The following is a 25269-nucleotide window of genomic DNA, read 5'->3' as shown; positions in this document are numbered from 1 at the left end:
GTGGTCCAGATCTACAGTTGGGTGCACATTGCTCTGTCAATGTGGGTGAACTATAACTCCAAACCTCTGAGTTCAGTCCAATCAAAACCACATCAGTATTCAAAATTTGGCATGTTGGGTATGTCTGGCAAGTTTACAAGTTCCATCACCAGTTTGGTACAAAGTGTTCTCTGAGTGTTGGTGAATTACAACTCCCAGAATTCAAAAACAGCCCCCCAACTCCCCAGTATTCAATGCTGGCCATGTAGATAGTGTGTCAAGTTTGGTGCTGATCCATTGTGGATTGGGTTCAGAGTGCTCTTTGATTGTAGGTTAACTATAAATCCCAGCAACTCTCCCCCTCCCCCACAACCCCACAGTATTCTAATTTTGGCATATCAGGTATTTGTGCCAAATCTGGTCCAGATCCATTATTGTTCGGGTCCACAATGCTCTCTGGATGTAGGTGAACTACATCTCCCCTAAATCACTGTTAATTCCTCCCAAATCCCTCCATGGGGGTTCTGTGTGGGAAGTTTGGGCCAATTATATTGTTGGTGGGGTTCAAGAGGCTAGTTGAGTGTAGATTAACTATAAACCTCAGCAACTACAACTCCCAAATGTCAAGATCTATTTTCCCAAATTCCAACAGTGTTCACATTTGGGCGTATTGAGTATCGGTGCCAAGTTTGATCCAGATCCATCATTGTTTGAGTTCACAGTGCTCTGTGGATGAAGATGAACTACAACTCCAAAACTCAAGGTCAGTGCTCACCAAAGCCTTCCAGTATTTTCTGTTGGTCATAGGAATTCTGTGTGCTGAAGTATGGTTCAATTCCATCTTTGGTAGAGTTCAGATTCACCTCTTTGATTGTAGGTGAACTATAAATCTCAGCAACTACAACTCCCAAATGACAAAACCAATCCCCCGCAACCCCACCAGTATTCAAATTTGGGTGTATCAGGTATTTGTGCCAAATTTGGTCCAGTGAATAAAAATACATCCTGTATATCAGATATTTACATTAGAATTCATGACAGTAGCAAAATTACAGTTATGAAGTAGCAACAAAAATAATTTTATGGTTGGTGTTCACCACAACATGAGGAACTATATTAAGGGGTTGTGGCATTAGGAAGGTTGAGAACCACTGTTTTAGAGCATCAAATAGTCAATGATCCATCCCCATTTTCTGATTTTTCCAGGTTCACTTGGTGCTTGATTGAGAAGCATTGACTTTCGGGTGGAGATTAATCTCATTCCACTCGCAAGCAATACATCTGGCTATGGTGCAATAATGTGGGCGTTGGGGTGTGTCTCCTGCACCTTAAAGAGTATCCCAGCAATGACTCTGCTGCACACACAAAATTCCTACAGACTTTCCTCAAGACAGGTCAGGCATGAAAAACTGCTCAGCGCAATGCTTTGCCTACGCTCTGCAGTGGAGGGTAGCAGCAGTAGGGAAAGATGAGAAAAGATTTGACAGTTCTTGCAAGTGGATCTTTCTCAGTATAAAAACAACCATGCATTTATGGAAAGTGACGAGACCACAATCAAAGCTCAGTAAAGTTTTGACACTTTCCACAATTTCTCAGACAGTATAGCCATACCAGAAGAGCAGCTTATTTGTTTTAGCAAGAAAAAACAGGAGTCCTGTGACAACAGAATGCCATGCTCATATATTGTTGCATTAGTTTCCAATAGAAAAAAAATATGCACACTGCAGAGTAAAACCTACAGACATTACAATATATATTACATTAAATACATCATCGTGAGAGCTGTGAAGCCCACATTTCAACTCCCACATCTAATTCAGCCAAGCCATAATATAACAGCCTTTCTTACTAAGACCTCAATACTCTTCAAAAAGACTCCCTGTAGAAAGGAAGTTCCTGATTCTGGGAGCAGACACAGTCAATGCCTAAAAAGACTGGGGAGAAGTTCTTGGTGAGCCAAACCACAACCTTTGAGGGTGGCTTTGGTGCCTTGGCTTAGTTTTAGCGTAAATAATTGCCCCCAATTGGACTGAATTTTTCAAAATGGGAACATTTGGAGACTCCCAGGTGACTTCAAGGGCCATAAGAATGATGTTTGGGAGCCACACATAGGTCATACTTTCCCCCAGCTAATTATAGATTCTCAGACAAGGGCTCCTATTTTCTGGATAAAAGTAAAAGGTTTAAAGTCAATCCAATTTGCAGTAGAAAACACCAACGCAGCACTAATGTACATAGTATCTGAGGGTTGGAATGGCTACTTCTTAACTCTGCAACTTACAGAATCCCTGCACCAGGAAAGCCAGAACCACCTTCCGTGTGGGATTCTGGGTTTTCTAGTCCAAAAGGGTTGCACATAGATATATAATTTAGATTAGCTGGTTTGCTAGTCATGCCCGTTAATGGCCCTAATGCAACTACAGAAAACAAGGGCTCATTTTGTGCTAACACTTCAAACAAAGCCTGCACAACCTGGTGTTTTGGAGTCCAACTTCCGGAAGTCCTGCTTGTCCAATGGTCAGGAATTCTGGGAATTGAAGTCCAAAACACCTGAAGGGCCACAGGTTGTACAGGCCTGCTCCAAACATGTGGTTTGGAACCAAGCAATTTCCCCTCCTGTGATGAACCATGTGATATGTCATGTACTCACTGCCTTATCGCCTAAGCTAGCTGATGTGCAAGTCCTGCCTTGAAATGAAGACGCCTTGTGATGCTGAAACAGGTCTAGCAAGAATGGTCATGCTAACAAAGAGACTGAAATTTCCCAGACGGAGCTCCCTACCTGCCTCTTAAGTTAAGAGTGCATGACAATGGCAGCTCTACTGTAATAAAATGTCAATTCTCTCCCCTTACAATTGTCAGGTCAAACACATTCATTTCCCAGGGTTAGGGTATATTTGGCACTGTAGTCAAGTATAGTTAAATCTTTAACATGAAGAGAATATGAATATGACTCTTATCATGAAGGGACAAATTACCTATCAGAATCAACTACAAATGAAGATTTCAGCCAATATACACCAACATTGTCCACTGAAGATTTTTACTAATCAGTGGGGAAACAATTTGTTGTTTATTTGTTCAGTCATTTACACTCTTCGTGACCTCATGGGCCAGTCCACATCAAGGCTCCCTGTCGGCTGACACCACCCCCAGCTCTTTCAAGGTCAAGCCAGTCACTTCAAGGATAGCATCCATCCATCTTGCCCTTGGTTGGCCCCTCTTCCTTTTTCCTTCCTTTTCCCCCAGCATCATTGTTTTCTCCAAGCTTTCCTGTCTTCTCATTATGTGGCCAAAGTACTTCATTTATGCCCTTTAATATCCTTCCCTCTAGTGAGCAGTTTGGCTTTATTTCCTGGAGTATGGACTGGTTGGATCTTATTGCATCCAAGGCACTTTCAAAATTTTCCTCCAGCACCACAACAGTAGCCAGAGATTATACATTCAGTTTTGAATCTAGCCCATAGCCTCTTCTTTTCACAGCACTTAAACAAAAAAGAAAGGCAGAAAGAAGGAAAGGGGGAGGAGGAGTGGGGAAAGGAGAGGGAAGGGAAAGGAGAGGGAAAGGAGAGGGAAGGGAAGGGAAGGGAAAGGGAAGGGGAAGGGGAAAGGGAAAGGGAAGGGGAAAGGAAAGCAAGACCTACTTGCTGTTGGGGAGGGGGTGCTGTTTCTACATAATTTCATGTACTACCCTGGTTGGTAACACCCCCATACTCATCTATGGACATTTTCAGATCTCTGACCTAAATCTACATTCTTCAACATCATCAGCATCATCATAATCATCATCACCTTTATTTATACCCTGCCCGATCTCCCCAGGGGATCTGGGGCGGCTCACAGCCTGAATAAGACAATAATCAAGGCCATTTTAAATTTTGGAAGACAACCAGTTCAATCTTTAGAAACTAGTCGAGTAAAAATAAACCCATTAGGACAAGCAGGGTATGAAGACAAACCGGTCATTCCATCTAAACAACTAAGGCCCCTTCCACACAGCTGAATAAAACCCCACATGTTTTGGGTTATATGGCTGTGTGGAAGGGCCTTAAGGATGTGCTTTACTTGGAGAATGACTATATTCTCTTTGGCTCAGGAGGGGCTGAAAAATGTAAGAACCCCCCCCCCCCATTACTTATTTCATAAAGCTTTTTGCCAATCAAGTGCCCCTTGAAAAAACCATCCTTCCTTGGGGCTCAGCATTCTTTTTATTTATCCAATTAATTTATAGGCTGCCTTTCTCCCTGAGTGGGACCCAAGCCAGCTTCCAAAAACACAAAATTAAAAACATTTTCCATACAATTACAAACTTAATATATTTTAAAAAACCAGTTACAAGCATACCAAAAGATCAGTAAAACATGCCCAATAAAAAGCCCTGAGGCTTATATATTAACAGCTTGTTTAAATAAAAGCTATCTGCCTGCCAATTTATCCTCTGATGGAAGGGTGTTCCAGAGGGTGGGAGCAGTCACGGAGAAGGCTCTCCCTCATATCCGCACCAGGAGACATGTCCTTTAAGATAGATTAGATTCAAGATGTATAGGACTTTATAGGTCATGATCAGTATCTGTTTACATTTCGTCGATACAAAAAAGCCCTTCCGTTTCTCATTTGAGAAAGGCAGGTTGTTTGTCTTCACCAGGGAAAAAGCTACCAGGCCCTTACCTTGATAGGAAGCCAAGAGTGTTAAAAGCAGCACACCACCTTTCCATAAGCCTTGCATCTTCTTGGTACCACAGTAGCCTGAGTGTTTGGAAGAGAAGGCACCTCCAGTATTTAATGAGTAATCCTGGGACAACGAGCAGCAGGATGGAGAAAACACCTACGTGCCAGAAGTTTCACAAGTACCACTTTTACCCCACCCAGCCTCAGGTGAGCGTAATTAATGCAATGTGCATAATTTGTAAGCACAAAAGCACTCCCAGATGAGAGGTAAGCAGTTTCTACATCATTGCTGATTCCCAGCTAGGCCAGCTCCCAAGAATGTGGTTTTCCTTATGTTTCCTGTTGTGGCTAAACAGCAAGGACAGGGAGTTCCATCACTGGATGGCTTGTAGGCACCTCTTCTTTGCACCCAGTTCCTAGCTGTGGGACCATGCTGTAGGCCTCAACAGCTATCTCTTTAGAATCAAATCTCCTTTTATCTCTTTAGAATCAAGTCTCCTTTTATAAGAAAGTCCATGCTAAAAAGGGTTCAAGTCAAGAATCATGCAGTCCTACACGTTTTGAGGTAGCAATTCCCATCAACCCATAGAAGCATCTTTATACAGTGGTGAGGCACATGGGGAGCTCCAGCGACATTTGAGGGGCATCAAAATTCCAACTCTTTCTTTACTACAATGAAATCCATGAATGTTGAGAATGTTTGTCTCACAATTTGAGCTGGCATCCTACTGGGGTGTGATGTTAGCGTACATATAGCCCACTTTATCATGTTCTGTCTTCTGGGTCGGGGAAGCTAAGCCAAAAACTGTGCAAGCTTGTAGGTGCATATTGCATAACAGGTTACACAAGCTGTGCAAACAAACCAGTGTAATTACATATATTTAATGTATCCCAATACAAAGTGTATGTATATTTATTCTAGACTTAAAGCATTGCCTTCAATTTACCTTTTAAAAACTAGTTCACCACCACCATTTTTAACTTCCAGATTTGCTAAGATGAAGATCAGATTGTCACCTTGAAATGTTTCTGCTCTGTACCTTCCAAATTAGGAACTATTATGTTTTACATAAAACAATACACAGATCCCTGAAGTCACTATCCCTTGGTCTTCAGAAATGGATAGCAAACATTTTTTATCTTGGTATAGAGAGGTCACTGTAAGTGACAATTGTGAAGTCCATGAGTCACATGCAGCACCCAAAAAAATGTGGGGCTAAAACTGGATCATTAGCACCAGTACAACAAGCCTTCAAGATTGCTTGCTTTAGTACTGTTTTAATGTATATTTTGGGAGCCAGATGTAATCACATTGCATCTTTAAATATATATTATAAAACTGGAGAAGGTACAAAAAAAAGGCAGCTACAAAGGGGCTTTGCTGATTTTTCTTAGAAAAGTGTTGTGGGGGTCATGAAATAAATACATATTGGAATTGCCTAGTAGCTTTCTTGGTGTAGAATATACATTATGGGGTTCAATTATGGTTGAGAATCAAATGCCCTGGACAAATTTGCCTTTCACGTCTTTCTGTTTTGGTGTCCTTTTAACACCATTATTTCCCTCCAATTTGTCTTAAGATGTGATTGTCATTCTTATAGGTGTAGGGAAGACATGGGGTGAAAGTCACCCTCTGCAGGACATCAACACAATTATATCTATTTATATTTAATCCCGCTTTTCTTCCAATATAGGGACTCAAGGTAGCTAATAATAAATTATTAAACCCATTAAACATTAAAATATCGAGGTGCATGAAAACATTAACCCGCCATATAATCAATCACACTATCTTTTTAAAAGCCATCCCCTCATCAGTTTATCAGATGGCAGAGGAACATGTTCATTTGCATACAAAGGGCAAGCAGGGACAGCGCCATCCGAGTCACAGGGGTGTCAAAACCATTTTCACCAAGATCCACGTCAGCTTTTAGTTGCCTTCAAGGGGAGGTTTATAACTGGTATGATATACTTTCACCATAGAGCATGATGTGCTATTACTTAGACAGAAAAAGAAAACAATGCTCTTATCAAAGATGTCTATAAACTGAAACCGCAATTTGTCATTTCAGTAACCCTTCCCTTAAAAGAGTTGATTTATAGGCATAAATCCTGTTGTTAGTTCTGGCTAGAGTAGGCTCACTGAATTAATGGCTTTCACTTACATGTTAACTCACTATGCAACAATTGATTTAACAGGTCTACTCTAGTTGTGACAAACCAACAGGATGCCTACCATAAGTATGCAGCCAGCTACCCATTGACACTTTAGTCACCCTCTCATCTTGCTATGAGAGGCACATTTGAAGGGTTGGCAAAGACATTGTGGAAATAGCAGGCAATATCACATCTTCCCCTGAGAATCCAAATATTCTCAGACAGAAGGTGATTAGACTAGTATTACCACTCAAAAGGGTAATGCAGGAATTTTCTCTTCCTCCTTGAACAATTTTTCTTGTGTCAAGAAAAAAGATGGTAGTAACAAGAGAATACACAGAAGTGTACAAACAGTGAAGTCACTAGAGCCACTGCGTAATTTCCTAAACAAGAGGAAATCACTTGCACAATGAAAGCAAGGCAACCTTAGGAAATATGCTTTGTTGACAGGGAATGCTGTTTGCACATAGGTGGTACAAGCATGCAAACTTATATCAAATATATGCTGGTGTTGGGAAGGAAAAGAATAAATAGTATTTACAAGTCATATCAACATTTAATTTTATAACAGCTATTAAATTGATCAGGAATATCAAGCAACATCTGTTCTGCAGTAAAATGTCCATCAAGTTATTTTGATTGCATTACAGCCAAAGAGCTGCATTTACTCCCAATTCTTTTTATAGAAAAGACACAAAGCTGGTAAATTTGGTTACTCCTTTATTTTTGAATTACAGAAGCTTTAGTGCAACACACACACAAACAAAAATCAAATAGAGTGGTTTTTTTAAGTAATTGCTTATTCACCAGTGCATACCTGAAGGATGGAGGCTTTAATGCAACGAGAATGCTACAATTAGTATGGTAGTATACAAAAAACCCAACCCTAGACAATCCCAGTTACAAGCCTTGTCCAAAAGACTGTAGAATCACTTCCTCAAAACAGGAAACTGAACTCTGCGTACAGGATATAATTTTTAATAGCCAAAACAAACAATGGCACCTAATCCAAGATTTGACTGTACTACACAGTCCAATATCAAATATCTGACAACCTTGACAGAAAGCAGCCATTGCTTAGAAGCAGGAAATGTTCACCCCATATCAATGCAGGAAAGTTAGCAGACATTACTGTCAGCAGTAAGGTGAGAAGGAAACATAGTTGCTGCTTCATATCATATATTCATTTCCAAGCAGCAAAAGCTTACTTAGAGCCAGTAACAGACTTTAAAAATTCTAATTGATAAAATCGTGTCAATGCCCTCAAATTTATCTAGGATATACGCAATGAAGCTGCATAAAATGATGGCAGTAATTTGCACTAATGATGAGGTTGCTACCTCTGGAGTGTGCTTTCTCTCTTATTCCTCATATTTAGCTTTACTTGGTACACGTTTCCAAAGCTTCTGTTTTTCCAGCTTTATCATACTGATGCAATCAATCCATTCATGCGTTTGTTTTCATTCTTTTGAACAAAATGTTTAGACACCTATGCATGTAGAAGTTGTGGGGGATAAGAGCTTTCGCCCACCATCTACAACTTTAGATTCTGTTTGTCTTCTGGGGAAAAATACATTGAAATATATATATAAGCCACTAATGGACACAGTAAATGGCACAGCCTTCTAACCTGGCAATGCATTATCAGCAGCACTGCCTCCACACATCCTGGGCCACAGCGCTAATACCCCAACACTTACAAAACTGTCCTGATGCAAGTATCAAGCTCTATACTACCAGCAGATGACATGCTCTCCCAAGCATCCAACTTGCTCCTAGTGCTATCCAGGATCATGCCTAATCATGCAAAACAGCCTAAGGTTATAGAACAAGGCAGACTCTGGCACCTCATAGCGTAGCACTGCAGAATGACAAATGCCAAGGTGTTAACTGTTGGTACTGCAAAATGCCAGAGCTTTATCTATTCTTAAACCTAATTCTGGAAGGCTGACGTTTAACTACCACACTACCAACCCTGCTTTTTCCAAGCTTCTACTATTTTACAGAAACTCTTCCCAAAAGTTATGGGAAATCATGAGTTACAGCCTAAGCAAGGGAAGAGCGACAGACTTTGCAAAAGTCAGCTAGAATATGCCAGTTTGATTTTCCAGTGTTAATTATAACAGTCTATTCTTTTGTTCTTTCACAAAGCTACTCAAGTAGTTTAAAAAGAATGGGACTTGGAGGCCACAGCTTGTTATCAGACACCCATAATACTTGCTATCATTCAGGTAGGTCCCGAATCAATTTTTTGCTATCAAATTGAGGAGAAAAAAAAGTTTTGTGTGGCCATATGCTAACCAATTCCATGATAGCCTCAGGGCCTGTAGCCTTAATTTTGCAATCACCATGGGCATATTTGTACCATTTCTTTGTAAGATTCCCATAGAAGGAAGGATACGGTTATATTTGTCAAACTCTACTTTTTTCTCTCTAGATTTGAAAAAAAATCAATTTAAGGGGTGCTAACAATTAATATTCACAAGGGGACATAATTTCAATATCTGTTTTAATGAAAAGTATTGACGTACACACATTATAACAAGTTAAATCACCAGTCAGAGCGCCATTAAAAATTAGTAGCTACATTTAAGATCTAGACACAACAGTCCTGTCCTTAGTTTGTTTACATGGTCAGTAAGCCCCATTTCTCAGAGGCACTCAGACCAACTGACCAACACTGATGATTTCTCACATTCTTATGAATCATAAGGAACTGAAACTAAAATCAGAAATATGATGTTTGGATCTCTTCCTGAGTAGCTGCATGGCTACCAAACAATTCATAAAAAGAAATGTATGATTGGGGATGATGGAACTATGAGGAGATCAGGACATCAAGAGTGCGTTCTTGCTGGCCTAATCCTTGCCTTTTGTTTCTTCAAGAATGAAAATGAAAGTCGGCTAAATCAAAAACTTCTTCTAGTTCCACACATGATGCTTGCAGTGTTCAACGGCCTAGGGGAAAAAAGGACAAAAGACGGTGAATTCTATCCATTTACAAACAGCCCAAACAAAATGACTGGAGCCCGTTTGTATTATTTGGTTTTATAGGGCAAAACAAATGTATCTACAGCAGTGGTTCTAAGTCTTTTGTGTATGAAAGTTGATCGCCACCATGAGAAGAATAAAGGTATTTTTTCTTGAGATCATTTATACTTTTTACAGTTTTTTTAAATTGTGAAATAACGAACATTTATGACAAGCTGCTGGCTAGGGAATATGGGATTGGTAATTTTCAGGGTGCAAAATAACAAAGATGGATACCTAAGTGGGAAAGAGGGAAAGAGGGTTAGTCAATATGAGACTGCATGTCATGCCTGCAATTAATCTTCAGTAATTGTTATGAAAACCCAAAATGTCGCACATAGATTACTTCTGCACCGCTGGTCCATAGAAAGTACAAACTGTTCATAAATACAAAGAAATCTTATTTACTTACATTGCACTGCAATGCCGTGTCCATATTTTTACACCAATAACCAGGCCCACGGACACATAACTCTGATCCCAAAAGATGCTGCGTAGATTTCTCACAAACGCCAAGTTTCTGTTACAGGAGAGGGGACATTAGTTCTGCTTCATTCTGATCAAAATGTGGATTCCCACATTCCCTTGTAACTTTAATACCAAAACAAGTCTCAAAGAAAACCTATCTGTGTTATTTGTCACAATAACTTTATAATTCCAATCTTGTTGAAAGGTTTTATTAGGTCAAGAGTTTTAGAACACAAAAACCATGTCAATCATGACCTGAATAGAAAAAATGAAAACAACCCACTTAATTTTAAGGTACATTGTCAGTTTTCACTGCCCAGTTATAGAACCTTTAAAGTCTTGGGCCGAGACATCAGATATCCCAAAACGTGACAGAAAAATTAGTATGTAATAATGAAAGCAACATTAAAGTATTTTCTAAGAATAGTAATTCTAGCTTTAGTACTTACACTACACACAAAACCAGGGTCCATCATTTCTGCCAAGAGCTGCACAACTATTGGTTCATATTGATCCACAAACTGTACACACTGTTGATTTTTTTAAAAAGACATAATGTGAAAGCTGATTATAGGACTGAAATACAACATACACATTACAGACCTAGAATTATTTCTTGCAGTGGATGCCACCCAGTCTAAAGCATTCATGTCCAATTAATTTCAATTGAAGGTCTTCAGCAAGTGGTAGGCAACCTGTTGACCTTCCAGATACTTTGGACAACACCCACCCTAAGTAGATATGCATGGATAAGATCCATGGATTATTAATGTATCGGGGTCCAGGGAGAAATAGCATAGGCTGCTGTTCCCTGTTCTTCCATATACCTGCTATCCAGATTTGCTGGACCCAATAAAAGTAATGCTAGAGCAATCTCCAGAAACCTTTCAAACTGCTGGAACTTTTCATCTGGTCCCTACCTAATGCTGTCCTCCAGAACAAAGAGAAACTGCTCATCTGGGTTTCTAGCAGCATCCCATTCTCTGATGCAGGCCAAAACCTGAAGTCAGGGAACATATCCTTGCCACATGACAGGGTCAGGTCTTCATGTTGTCACTGAGATAAGACACATTCCGATTGTGGCTCACATGCTGTATGACTGTACCTACATTATGCAGACCACACAGGGAGCATTTACAAGACCAACTCAGCACTGCTGTTGGCAGGGTCTGTGCAACAAAAAGTCTCACAGGTTGCAGTGTTGGCACATCACTCCCTGCCTTGCTCCAAAGAGCAAGATGGGCTGAAATGCCTGTTGGCTCTCTCAGGTAATCACTTCTGTTCTAGCTCCTGTTTTCTGATATACTGATGTTGTGTCAGCACAAATATAAACAATTTTGTATCAAACCAGTGAATCCTAATACCAGCAAGAAATTAGTGTAGTTAGCTGACTGAGCTGTAAAACCACCTCACATACAAAAATCGCATTTTCACCAGAAGTTTTGCTGAAATCTATCTCCCTCCCAGAAAATATGGGGAAGCATAACAATTAATTGATCTCGTGCAGCCATGTGGAACATAACCATTATTCTAATCTAGTTGAAAAAGAAATGCAGGAGATTGAGAGATTATTTGTTTGCTATCTGATATGACCTATTAGAATGTTAAGTCTTGTGCATACACAGGAAGGAAGGGCATTTTGTGGAAAGGGCGATATAAGACAAAATAAGCAAGCACTGCTTTTTTTGGTAGGATTTTCAGGATCCTAAATTTATTTCACCCAGTTTTGATGACACTTCTGTGTGCATAAAAGCAAACAATCAAAGCAAGTAGTGACATTTTACATTCCATTCAGCCCTAAAATAACAGAAGAGCTGTGAGAACAATGGAAGGAGCTTCTGAATATTGCCTTCATGAGTATCCCCAAGCTCTGAGAACTGACCTCATAAAACGCTACAGCTTGAAATCTTCAAGTCCACACTTGCAGTGAATTGTGCCCAGGCTAAGAGGCAGTTTTGCACATTGTCAATAATTGTGACAGTAGGCAAACAAGTTTCAGCTAGTTGGCACTCATCAAAAATTGCAGGTACATTAGAGTCTCGGTTATCCGAAATAAAGGGGCGGGCCCAATCTCGGATAACCAAACTCCTCGGATAAGGTGAGGGCTCACCGAGGGACGTCTCCCCGGATCCCCCTCAGCCAGGCCATTGCTGGAGGAAATTTTTTCCTCCAGCAATGGCCTGGCCGAGGGAGATCCGGGGAGACGTCCCATGGCAAGCCGTCGCCCCTTGGGAAGCAGCCCACGAGCGCTGCTGCAGCAATGATCGCGGAACAAGTCTTGCCTCTTCTCACAGAGCAAAAAAATACAGTTAAGTAGCTGAGAAGGAGAATATGAATCTTATGCATATAAAACCACTCCCTGCTTCAAAATCCGCTCAGGCACAGAAATTCTACATTTGTTTTTATCATTTCTATCAACACTCGTACCTGGTCACTGACAGATTCGGGCAGGTAGTGGCAGACTCTTTCCAGGAAAGCTTCAATCTCAGCAGCAGTAGCGTTCTTTGCCAACTCTTTATCTGCATAAGCTACAACCATTTTGCACACGTCACAAAGACCCCCAACCTGTGACTTCACTGGAACAAGCTTTTCTGTAAATTCACAAATGTAAAAGTATATGTTCAGAGTGCCTTCCTGCAACCACCAAAGGAACTAAAAGTGCAACATTAAAAAAATTAGTCCTGTATAAACTAGCATGTAGGAGAACATGCTACATTCACTGACTTATTTAAGTGCTTACCAGCAGGCAAAACCTTGCTTCCACAGCATCCCAGGCTCTCACATACAACTTTTGGATCTGTTGCTTCCAAAAGCATATCGATAAGAGACTTCCCATAGATATCCACAAAGTCCCGGCACTCCTCCCGGAATTGTTGAGGGAGTACAGAACACACCTTCTCCATCCCATATACCATTTCTTCCTAATATGGAGATTGAGCAAAATGTTAAGTTATTATTTCCGTGTTTCAATGGCTTCCTATTACAAATCTCCTGGGAAACCTAACAGTAAGATACCGAACAATCTCAAAAACAGTGCAAACTGTTTCAAGATATTTTTTCAATCACAGTTGCCAATTCCTCCCCCACTCCCACCCTCCTTAAGTCTCTGGCACAAGTTCTGCACTGAAAAACTGCTCTGCCCCATAAGTAAAAAAAGAAAAAGCTTTGGACATAAATGTTTCTTTCAGTCCAAGAAATTGCAGTAATGAGGCCTGCACATTGAGAATGGCCTCCAAGCTTTTGGTGTATGTCCGTCTGACATGTGAGCAGTCAATGGACTTGAACTCCATGTTAGAATAAATTACACTTAAGCCAATAAACCTTAGGGAAGTTAGGACAAAATCAATACTTCTTTACTACTGTGTTTCCCCGAAAATAAGACAGTGTCTTATATTAATTTTTTCTCCCAAAGATGCTCTAGGTCTTATTTTCAGGGGATGTCTTATTTTTCCATGATTTATTGTTGAACAAAAAAACGAACATTTATTATATACTGTACAGTAGTTGTCATCACAAACCAGCATAACCAGACAAACTGAATCCTATCAAGAATTTCTTGTTCCTACCATTATTTCCATGTACAACACTCTATGGTACGTACATTTACCGATCCTGCATGCTCTGGTGTTCTGTTTGGCGGGCATGCTTCCAAAAAAAAACTTTGCTAGGTCTTACTTTCGGGGGAGGCCTTATATTTAGCAATTCAGCAAAACCTTTACTAGGTCTTAGTTTCTGGGGATGTCTTATTTTAGGGGAAACAGGGTAGCAACTACATCAGACAGTACATTTCCTGGAAGGAAAACTATATACAGGATATTTGGGTAACATTTAATAGCCATTTCAATGAAAACAGAATACAGACCTCTGTCTTATTGCTTTCTAGGAGACTGGTCACTTCTTCCACCATAATTGTGCATGCCTCACACAGAGAGAAAGATTCCCTTTGACTCAGGCTGGTCTATATATAGGATTTTGTACAAAAAGAGTTATCAGCACTTAGTCAAGAATCTACGTGACCACAAGATGAAAATACTACTTAAGACCCACTCCACCTTTCAGGGCTGCACAGTAAGTGAAAACACAATCTATAACCCACTAACCTCTGACACCAAATATTATAAGCCGGACAGAAGTGGTCATAAAGACTTAGCATAACACTATGTTCTCATATCTACATCTTCACATTTGAACATATGCCATTCAACAAAAAAAATCAATGTGGCATACTTCTATCTACAAAATATACACACAGGCAGATAAACAGTTCACTTATGCTTATGTGGAAAGATTGTTTAGGGCAACTCTTTGGATTTAATTAGGAATTAAAACTCTTCCATACTTTGAATCTTACATAAAGTTAATCATTCTCCTTGATGTTGCAGAAGTCACTAATCCCCAATTTAAAGGAAATGTCAACTTATATGGCCATTAAACCAAGATTTTATTCATAATGGCAGAAGTTCTGATGTTTGAGTCACAGGGCCGTCCTACCATCTGCCACCTAATCCTACTGCATGCAAGCCACAAAGTCTACCATCAGTGGATTAACATGTCCTTTTACTTTAAAAGGGTAGAACCATCGATTATAATTCATATTACTCAGACAGTCACACTGCATTAATTCACAAGTATAAAAAGCGGTAAAATATGTCATGCACTCCTTTCCCCCTTACACATTAACAATAGAATCATAGAATAGTAGAGTTGGAAGAGGCCTCATGGGCCATCCAGTCCAACCCCCTGCCAAGAAGCAGGAAATCGCATTCAAAGCACCCCCGACAGATGGCCATCCAGCCTCTGCTTAAAAGCCTCCAAGGAAGGAGCCTCCACCACAGCCCGGGGGAGAGAGTTCCACTGTCGAACAGCCCTCACAGTGAGGAAGTTCTTCCTGATGTTCAGGTGGAATCTCCTTTCCTGTAGTTTGAAGCCATTGTTCCGTGTCCTAGTCTGCAGGGCAGCAGAAAACAAGCTTGCTCCCTCCTCCCTATGATTTCCCTTCACATATTTATACATGGCTATCATGTCTCCTCTCAGCCTTCTCTTCTGCAGGCTAAACATGCCCAGCTCTTTAAGCCTCTCCTCATAGGGCTTGTTCTCCAGACCCTTAATCATTTTAGTCGCCCTCCTCTGGACGCTTTCCAGCTTGTCAACATCTCCCTTCAACTGTGGTGCCCAGAATTGGACACAGTATTCCAGGTGTGGTCTGACCAAGGCAGAATAGAGGGGGAGCATGACTTCCCTGGATCTAGACGCTATACCCCTATTTATGCAGGCCAGAATCCCGTTGGCTTTTTTGGCTGCTGCATCACATTGTTGGCTCATGTTTAACTTGTTGTCCACGAGGACTCCAAGGTCATTTCGCACACACTGCTGTCAAGCCAGGCGTTCCCCATTCTGTATCTTTGATTTCCACTTTTTCTGCCGAAATGAAGTATCTTGCATTTGTCCCTGTTGAACTTCATTTTGTTAGTTTCGGCCCATCTCTCTAGTCTGTCAAGATCGTTTTGAATATAACAATAGAACAATACAGGGTGATGGTTTAATCCAAATGTCCCAAACTTTACTAAGACCCTCCAAAACTTATCCTAATTATAATTATTAAATGTCATAATTTAAATGCTCATCACTCCGATATAAAAAAAACTACCGCCCTCTAAGCCTTACCTCAACTGGTTCTGCCTTTACTGGAGAGATAGCTTTTGCAGGCACCAGAATTTGGAGAGGCACAGATTTCACAGAAGAACAGAATCCAACCATCTGGCAAATATCTTGTGGTTGCTGGAGACATATAGAAGAGTAATACAAATTATTTCCTGACATCTGTAGGAGGGACATTTCTACCTTCAAACACCCCATTAGTTTTCATATATTTGAAAGGAACCAAACTACCCCAAGACAGTTCAGACAAAGCTATTTATAGTTTCTGTTTGAGTTTCTCCAAGTAATCAATCAATTGTTGGTTCTTCTCTGTAATAAAACGAAACACTTAAGAATAGGTTCCAGCATCATGAGAATGTCCACCACAAGTTATACAGTATATTTTAGAACAATAGTGCACAGCAATGCAGATAGAACTGTTCTGGTTGCTATCACAAAAAATATTTACTATTCTAGCAAACTAAATAATTACAAAATACAGATGTTTCCTTGTTTTGAAGTCCCCCCCCCCTCAATACCATGCCCTATTACAGATGGCACATAAAAGCTTTCTAGTAGAGGGAGGCAATGGCAAACTTTCCCCGATGGCAAGTATTCTTGCCAAAAAAGAGACCTTTGACATGGTTGCTACTGGTCAGGGTAACCCATTGGCAGCATAAAGGAACATTACAACAACTGATTTCTCTTTAGACCATATTCTCAATTTCACATTAAAAATGTAAAGAACAATCTCAGTTTACATTTACAACTCAACAATAAAATAAAAGCTCAATCTATGCCAAACAAATATTGTGGTTTGATAATTTGGAGATCTTTTATGGTCTGAAAAGGAAACATGAGGCACATTCTAAAGTGGTACCATTATTTCTGACAGTTCAAACACTTTGCTGAACTTCCTTACCAACTAGAGATTTTTACAAAATGTTTACCTCACTTAATGATTTCACTTTCAATCCCTAAATGTTTTTAAAGTACTTCATTACCTATCCTAACAACTCTAATTTCCTTTGTAGCTGTACTTACTAGTTGCATGAACCATTTAAACATATTCTATAGACTTTGTTCAGCAACAAACACTCTGAAAGTGTTCATTTAAAGTCAATATCTTTAACACGGTACAGTAATGGCCTTCAATTCACTCAATTTTGCAAAGGTAGGAATACTATAAAAGCGCCCTGTCAAGTCAAACGGAAAGGGTTTAGATAGTCTGGTATCTGCCATATCCAGTACATAATTACTAGAAATTGTGATGGAGACTCAAAACATTTGTACATACTTTCCAAGATTTTCCCAATAATAAACACATGGATCCATTTTTTTCTTGCTCAGGCCAAGCTGAACGTTACACAAGAAATAGTAGTGTGCTAGTTTTCCTAAATTATGACAACAGACCCTATCATTATAGGAATTAGCTGGCGCAAGCTTTGACCCTCTGTGCTTTTTCCTCCCTTAGCACCCCAAATGATCAAAACTTATTCTTTAGTTTTTGGCTGTATGAATTTTTGCATCATGACCCAGCAGTAAGCTGCAATTAAGGGCTATGGTATGTTGAACAATCTACCTCCATAATTCACAGCTTAGAACAGGCTTGCTGAACAAACCACTGTTAAGATTAACCATTTTTTTGTCAGATTCAAACAAAATGAGGACCTATCATTAATTTAGAACTGCAGTAAGCGCGTCATTCAGTTTGACCAAAAGAAAAGATGTGGATGGAGAGGAAGCACGCAAATTCACTTATCACAGTGAGTCATGGCTTATTTATCATGGTCAACCAGAGTAGTAGATGTGTCCACAGCACTGAGCAGCTATAAAAGCATGAATTCACAAAATGTCATTGCAGTTCTCATGACAAATGCTATAAGCAATCATTTTCCCCACCCAGACTTTTTAAATGAAAGAACAGCAGAACACTATGGCTATTTCCAGACATGCTAAGAAGATAATGTCCAGCCCTTCCTTCCTCCTGTCACTAGACAGACTCGTTATTTTCTTCCATTACTATTTCACATCAGGATACAACATGCATTTTTCCTTGTGTAGTGAGCCGCTGCATTTCATGTAAGGCATATCACTTTAGCATTTTAAAGCAGTTCCCCATGAAATCCTCATGCAACAGCAAATATGCCAGAAAGAAGTTTAGCACACTCTTAAGTTAGAAAAGAAAAAAAGCTTTCCGTTCCCCATTCCATCCCACCTCATATGTTCTCTGTTAATGGGAAGTGCTATAGTCACAGTCACTACTAGAGCCAGCACTGAACACATGCAATGTTTATTGCCAACTAAAAACTATGACAGGCACAAGGTCTTCAAGAATCCAGCAGCTGTTCCCAAGTCATATTTGGGGCATGCCAAAAACCTTCCGAAATATGTTAAACTATAAGGTAAGATACATAGGTTCCATATGGCCCTCTGAAAGTTAATTTTAATCAATTGAATTTCAGAGTCAGAAATTGCCAGAAATGAGTTGGTAATATTGATACATATCAATTAAGATAAAAGCCCAAGTGGCATTGGGAAATAATCCTTTTCAAAGCTAGTAAATTTCCCTTGAATCTGTCAAAGCTGAACTGGGTCACATAACATCTACCAACTAAACAAGAAAGAGATTGATCTACAGCCTTTAAGGGTTTGGGGGGAAAGCAGTGCACCACCACAAGCAAGCATCTCACATACCTGCTCCTGCTGTTGACAGAATGGAGAGAAAGGAAAACAAAACAGTTAACAAGGAAAACAATCAAACAGCGGCATGGCACACAGAATTGTCACAAGCACTAAGCCTTGTGTAGGGTCAGACAGATTCATTTGTTTTAGCTCAAATTCTGCATGTATTTATTCATTTCTAAATGTTTAAATGCTAGTGTAGATAAGGATAGAGAACTCAATACTTTTAATTTATAGTATAGCTGGTATAATGAGTAAAATTTATTCTTGTCACCAGACGGAAACCCAGCATTGATTACCTAAACCTGGATTCAGACAGAAATGTTTATTGGTGATTGGATATGCATCTCAAATGAGCCTTCAAGTCAAATATTCTGGTACAAGAACCTTAGGTTTAGTCTTGCATTCTAGGAATTCAATTAAACCTTTTTAGCTTTCCTTTATTTAAGTTTAGGACACTTCTTAAACAATTTCTGATGGCACAGATCTTAAATCAGAAATTGCTCATCAGAATAAGAATACTGAATGGTAATTAATATCCATCTTACTTACCATATGCATCATCATCTGGATAGCCAAGTCTGAATACTGGGAGATGTAGGACTTGCACTATTAAAGGAAGGAAAAGGATTTGAGATGTGTCAAAATACCAAGCACCATTACGCTCTATCCATACTATCTCATTATTTATGCCACTGAACTCTACTATTCTCAGAAGTAGTCAAGTGCCCACTTTTGTAATCTGAATTCATAAACCCACTATTTCATCCAATGTGTTCAAAATTCATACACAGTTCCATTTCTTATTTTCACTTCACAGAAAGCTGTGTTTGTGCATTCATGACTCAGTGAGACTCTTATGCAAGTCTCACTATTGAAGTTCTCGGGCTTCACAAATATATTGTTTTTACCTTAATGTTCCATACATTTCCACTGATAAAGATAGTAATACAATCTGTTCAATTACCGTATCCACAAAGGCTGGGCCCAAGCGTTCACACTCCTCCACGGCATGTTCAATCAGAGAATTCACAAATGTTGCATTGCTTTTCACAGCTTCCTGAATATCAGTTATTAGCTGAACACAATCTTTGCACACATCCCCACCTTCCTACAAGGAAAAAAGCAAGAAAAACTAGCTTTATTCTATATTCTTAACTGTCTATATTAGTAGAACAATATTGAAGAAAAGTGCTGTTTCAAAGAGCACCACTCAATAGCAAGTCATCTGATAAAAGACTTCTGATAAAAATTATTCACAGCCAACAACTTACTTACACCATGATGCAAGTGAAGTGACATTCTGATCAATACCACTTTTTCTCTTATACTACTTCATTAGTGATCTCTGTTCCAGAAGTTGTGTATATGTGCCTTCAAGTTGCCTGCCGACTTTTGGCAACTTCACAAATTTCATAGGATTTTTCATGCAAGAAATACTGAAGTGGTTTTGGCAGTTCCTTCTTCTGAAATACAGCCTAAACCGCCTGGTATTTGTTGGCAATCTCCCATCCAAGTACTAACTGGGGCTGATGATGCCTAGCTTCCAAGATTAGATGGGGTTTGGTGCATTTAGTGTATTCAGGCACCATTATTATTCTACCAGTTGAAATACCCAAACAAGGCAATTTAATTTTTTTAAAGCATTGTCACATTACCCTGCTGAAGTGATGCTTAACATAAAAATACGTAAATTTAGTCTCAAGCAATCTCACAAAATACTACATGGCTGAGATTTAATTTTTATTTTCTTGCACTCCAAAGCAGTCTTCATTTTTCATTATGATTTTGGCACTGAATTTGTCCTTACTTCCTCCTCCTACATTTAGTCCAATTGTACTACTATCAATTTAATGTTTTTCTACTCCAAAGAAAAGAAGAGCTACAAGGTTTCTGCATCAATTAATATTTGTAAAGTACCAAAAATTTCATCAACATCTATTGATCAGAATTAAAAGGAAATAAAAGGAGAATTATGTTGATGTTTTATTATGGTTGCGTTGTATGTTTTTGTGTTGGTAATTGAATGTCTTATCTATGTTGGAAACCGCCCTGAGTCCTTTTGGGGAGGTAGAGCAGAATACAAATAAAGTTGTTGTTATTATTATTATTAATATTATTATTATTATTATTATTATTATTATTATTGATTGCAGTTGAAATATGTATCATACGTGATGCAGACCTTCGTATTAGAAAATACAAACAACCCTTTAATTTTTTCAATATGCAACTGAACACTTTTACCTGAATTTCCAAGGCAAGTGTTGGCCTTTTGAGTACCTCCCAGATGTCCTGGATTATAACACACATGATCCCAGTCCACGAGGATAATGAAAACTGGTGTTCAAGACAACTAAAGAGCAATATGCTGTCTTTCATCAAGCAATCTAGCTAGCTTCGGTTAAAAGTTTTTTCCTGCTGTATAAGGGCCTCTCATTCCTCTTAAAGAAAATACAGTACCTCTGATGCCCTGTGGTGACCCTTCAACATCAGGCTAGTCAGGGGTGGGAGAAGGATGAAACAGGCCACATGAAACACCTATTTTGCACCCAGAAACGGCTCCTTTTACAGCCAAACTAAAAGATTGATATCAAGGCCACTAAAGAAACGTAGCAATAGGATTCCCCTGTCCTTCCCCTATGTTGGGCAATTTTGTGAATCAAAGTGATGTCATTAATTTCTGACTGGGTCAGAAATAACCATGCAATCAGTGTGTGTGTGTGTGTGTGTGTGTGTGTGCATCCCTGGTCTGAATCCACTCAAGCAACTTTCTTCTTTTTAGTTATCTCAAATATATTTAGTTGTTCCAGACTCCCTAGAATTCCTGCCTCCTTCTTAATAAGAATGAATTATAAAGTTTAGACGAATATTCTTTTTTTCCCCATTTTGCGCTACCTAGTATAAAAACACACAGAGTATCTAAGGATTTTTAGTAATATAGAATAATAACACATAATCCTAGTCAAGGGGCCTCATGGGGCATCAGGTCCAACCTCCTGCTCACTACAGGATGATCTCCAGATAGAACATGTGCAGCATATGTTGATTTAGTTTCCATATGTTTTTACTGATTTTTTAAATACCCATGATATTTAATTCTGTTTTAATGTTTATATATTTGTAGATTTTAAATTGTACTGAAATGCTTTTAATGTATGCCGCTTTGAATTTCCTTGTGGAGAAAAAAGCAGGGTATAAATAAACATAATAATAATGACAAAAGATTATACAACAATAAACATCAGTATCCAGACACAGTGTGTACTGCATTGCTTCTAAGGACTAATAAATCAGTGTAGTTTTGAAGAATCTTCAACTGTGTACCTAACAGCTGTTTTCAGCAGTGATGTGACCAAATAATCCTATCATTTTATAGGAATGTATTTTAATTCCTAAACAAAATATTCTGTGCACAGTAACCCTTTATTGTACAACCTCAATGCAATTAAAATGCTATATTCTCACCTGAGATTTTTGCTTAGGTTTGTCCTGGGGGTAAAGGAGAAGTGGCACATTAGCCATGAAAGGAGACGCCAGTTCAGAGAAGTCTAGTTCAGGGATCTTGTTAGTCTGAAGCTGTTTCTGCAGTTTTATTTCGGCCAAATGCTTTTGAAGGGACTGACACAATGTCAGTGAACTGCATACAACTTCAGGATTATCCTAAAGATTAAGAGACAATAAAGTGCTCATACCTCTTTCTCAGCGGTAGAGGAAACATCAACTAAACAAAATGTGTCAGATTTTCCAAAACTCCAACTGTGACTAGATAACTATACGATTTTCTCTTCCCCACAACTACTTTTCCCAAAGCCAAATACCTTGGTCCTCCTAGCCCTTGCTATAAAAACATACTTGGAGGCCAAATTCCAAGAGGTCTGAAAATTAGATTAAGCAAATATAAACTAGCAAGACAATTTTTCCAATTTACTCTGATTATACTATGTAACACAACTTTTGTTCCTGGGTTATAAATATTTCCTAATTGGTTCTATTATAAAAAACATGGAAAAAGTTTATTAAACTACAAAAACTTTGTGATTGTTTTAGTCAATTGTTATGTTTTGTTTTTTTTTTTAATTCTTATAGTGTTTTATAGTGTTTTCAGTGTTTTATTGTACAATGTTTTATGCTGATTTTATATTGGAAACCGCCATGAGTCCCTTTCGGGAGAGAGGGCGGTATACAAATAAACTTTTACTTACTTACTTACTTACTTACTACTTACTTTGTTTTTGCGGGACATCCTATAGCACATTTTGCTATAGTTTTTCAATGAATATCTCAGAGAGTCTCAACATAGGTTGTGGCAGTCCCCAAAAAGAAGTTTCTGGTTATAACAACTACTTTCAAAGTAATTGCCACCACAATTAAACAGGAAATAACACTTTCAAACCAGGAACAGAAAATTTTCCAATTTTTGTTACATAGTGTCATAAAATCGTTTTTTTATTAATACAATATTATGAATTGCTACGTACAAGCTCCTCCTTGATCATATCCAGAATGTTTGGTAAGTAAGCTTCCACCATTTCCTTGCACTGAGCTACAAGGCCTGAATCAGGAAGGAATTCACAGGCCTTAGTCAAGTAGGCATATATTTCATCCTATGGCAGAAGATAGGGAGACTGTTAAGGAATGAACAGTTAAGGAAAGATTTGTCTATTTTTATATTCGGAGAAAAAGTCTTAATTATTCCTAAAAGGGGGGGGGGGGTGAGATCAAGTGGCACTTTTAATATTGATTTGTTTTAGCATGAATTTCCATGGATTTCAAATTAACTTCTTTATATGCACTGATAGTTTTGTCCACTTCTGAAGTGGATTTAAATCCAGAAATACATTAAGTCTTTAAAAATGCTACTAGATTTCCCCCTCCTTTTTATATTGAAACAAATTAACATGGCTATCTCTTTGAAAAGGAAAAAAAATCATTAATGTTTCAGAGAGTGAAGCAATGCAATTCTATTTCTTAAGCAGAATTCTGGACATCTCTTAATTTTCCACAAGGTATTGCAGAGGAATTTTAGAAATTTACGTAACATTATATAATCTCTCAATATCACTAATCACAATAATACTGAAGTCTTTGATTATATACAGGTAGAAATTACCAAATACAATTACATTTAATTTTTAATTTATATACAAGTGTAGACCCATCTCAAAACTTCATGCAATAACAAACTTCTATTTATCACAAATACAAAAAAATGAAACCAGAACTGAAAAAGATGTTCAAAATCAACAGCTTTCCCCCAGGGCTTGAATGATTTCAAAGCTTTTCAAGTTTTTCCTATTAAAAATGTTTTGAAATATTACTTACTAAAGGCACATAGCAACTGATATATAAGAAAGAAATTATTCAGCAATTAGTTCACTGATCACATTACATTTCAGCAATTAAGAACTTTTAAATTCTCCTTATTAGGAACAATGTTCACTTTTAAATCACATGTTCTATAAATGTATTTTTTGCACCTGAACTATACATTTCCATCAGGGCAAGGTGATGAAAAACTGTCAAGAAAAGCTAGAAGACTTTATTACCAAAGAAAATCTACAAATAAAATTTGGTATAGCCCCACTAAAGTAGGATTGTTGTGTGTGTCTGAGTATACATTATATTGCATATTAAAACACTTAAATACATATGGAAGCAAGACTCTACTATACTATGGATATGAATCGAAATTTTCTCTATGTTAACACATTATCTACAGATCTCAATTAAAATACTTGACTAAATAGGCACCTTTCAGAAAATCACCATCTTACCTCAGTGGCATTGTCTTTCAAGACCTTTCCAGCTACAGCTACGATTTCTTTACACAAATCACAAGGGATGCTTTTCTGAGAAGAAAGGACATTTTTAATTTCAAAAAGTTACAAAAATATTACTTCCTAATGATATGGTAGTGTTGATCTCCCCTAAAAAGGGCATCACAGTTAACTGTAATAAGCTACATGTCCTGTCATGTTCTACAGAAGAAACAGCACTGTTGGAAGTTTCCAGGATGTATGATGAAGGCTCAAGAGGTCTGAAGAAGGGAGCCAGTCAGTAGACAAGGGTCACATCTATAATGAACAGCAAAGCCAAATGGTATGGCATAAGGCGGGGCAAGGTCACCTACCCCGGCCTTGCCCTGCGTTAACCAAAGTTAGAGGATAGTCCAAATCCTGGCCCATAATTTGAAGTATTCCTCTGACTTTGGGCCTGTCTGGATGGTTGGATCAGTTCCAGAATAAAACCAGCCACAGTTGTCCTCACTGCCATCCTGTTTCCTATGATCTGGCAGCCTAGGAATGTAAGATGACACTTATTGTACCCTCATGACCTCTGTGTTGTGGCAGTCTCTTGCCAAAGCATGGATCCTATCTGTCTGCTGAAGCACCAAGGGTATTGGAGAAGGGAGGGGGGATAGGAGGGGGATTCTTCCTCACCACCCTTCCCCCACTGGTTTAACGTAACTGCAGCTAATGGCTGGCTGGCAGGCCAGACTGCCGCAACACACAGGGATGGTTGGCATGGTAAGGGTGGCCATCCAGCCCTGTAAAACTGCACTTGTCATTGCTGGGCAGTTGGGACTCCTTCCCACTTCTACATTGGCCAGAGGTGTGCCTGTCTGACTCATCCTGGGTCCGA

The 25269-nt window shown here is 38.9% G+C and overlaps 2 protein-coding genes across 2 annotated transcripts in view; both read right to left on the bottom strand.

Moving 5' to 3' along the window:
• Positions 1–7083, bottom strand: part of LOC100567709 (prosaposin) — a 61956-nt gene extending 54873 nt beyond the window's left edge. The window contains exon 1 of the mRNA XM_062976986.1: positions 4648–7083. Within this exon, the coding sequence (XP_062833056.1) occupies positions 4648–4705 (58 nt within the window). The 5' untranslated portion in view covers positions 4706–7083. The remainder of the gene's footprint in view (positions 1–4647) is intronic.
• A 424-nt stretch (positions 7084–7507) lies between these two features.
• Positions 7508–25269, bottom strand: part of LOC100567906 (prosaposin) — a 31575-nt gene continuing 13813 nt past the window's right edge. The window contains exons 3-14 of the mRNA XM_008106634.3: positions 24402–24476; positions 23106–23231; positions 22093–22287; positions 19592–19735; positions 19177–19233; positions 15967–16080; positions 14165–14260; positions 13043–13223; positions 12730–12893; positions 10752–10832; positions 10247–10354; positions 7508–9762 (exon numbers count right to left, since the gene is read on the bottom strand). Coding sequence (XP_008104841.1) covers positions 9727–9762; positions 10247–10354; positions 10752–10832; positions 12730–12893; positions 13043–13223; positions 14165–14260; positions 15967–16080; positions 19177–19233; positions 19592–19735; positions 22093–22287; positions 23106–23231; positions 24402–24476 — 1377 coding nt within the window. The 3' untranslated portion in view covers positions 7508–9726. The remainder of the gene's footprint in view (positions 9763–10246; positions 10355–10751; positions 10833–12729; positions 12894–13042; positions 13224–14164; positions 14261–15966; positions 16081–19176; positions 19234–19591; positions 19736–22092; positions 22288–23105; positions 23232–24401; positions 24477–25269) is intronic.

The sequence above is a fragment of the Anolis carolinensis genome, chromosome 3 (assembly GCF_035594765.1).
Source record: "Anolis carolinensis isolate JA03-04 chromosome 3, rAnoCar3.1.pri, whole genome shotgun sequence".
NCBI lineage: Eukaryota > Metazoa > Chordata > Lepidosauria > Squamata > Dactyloidae > Anolis > Anolis carolinensis.
Note: the sequence above shows the minus strand (reverse complement) of the source record. Positions and strands in the feature narration are given on the sequence as shown.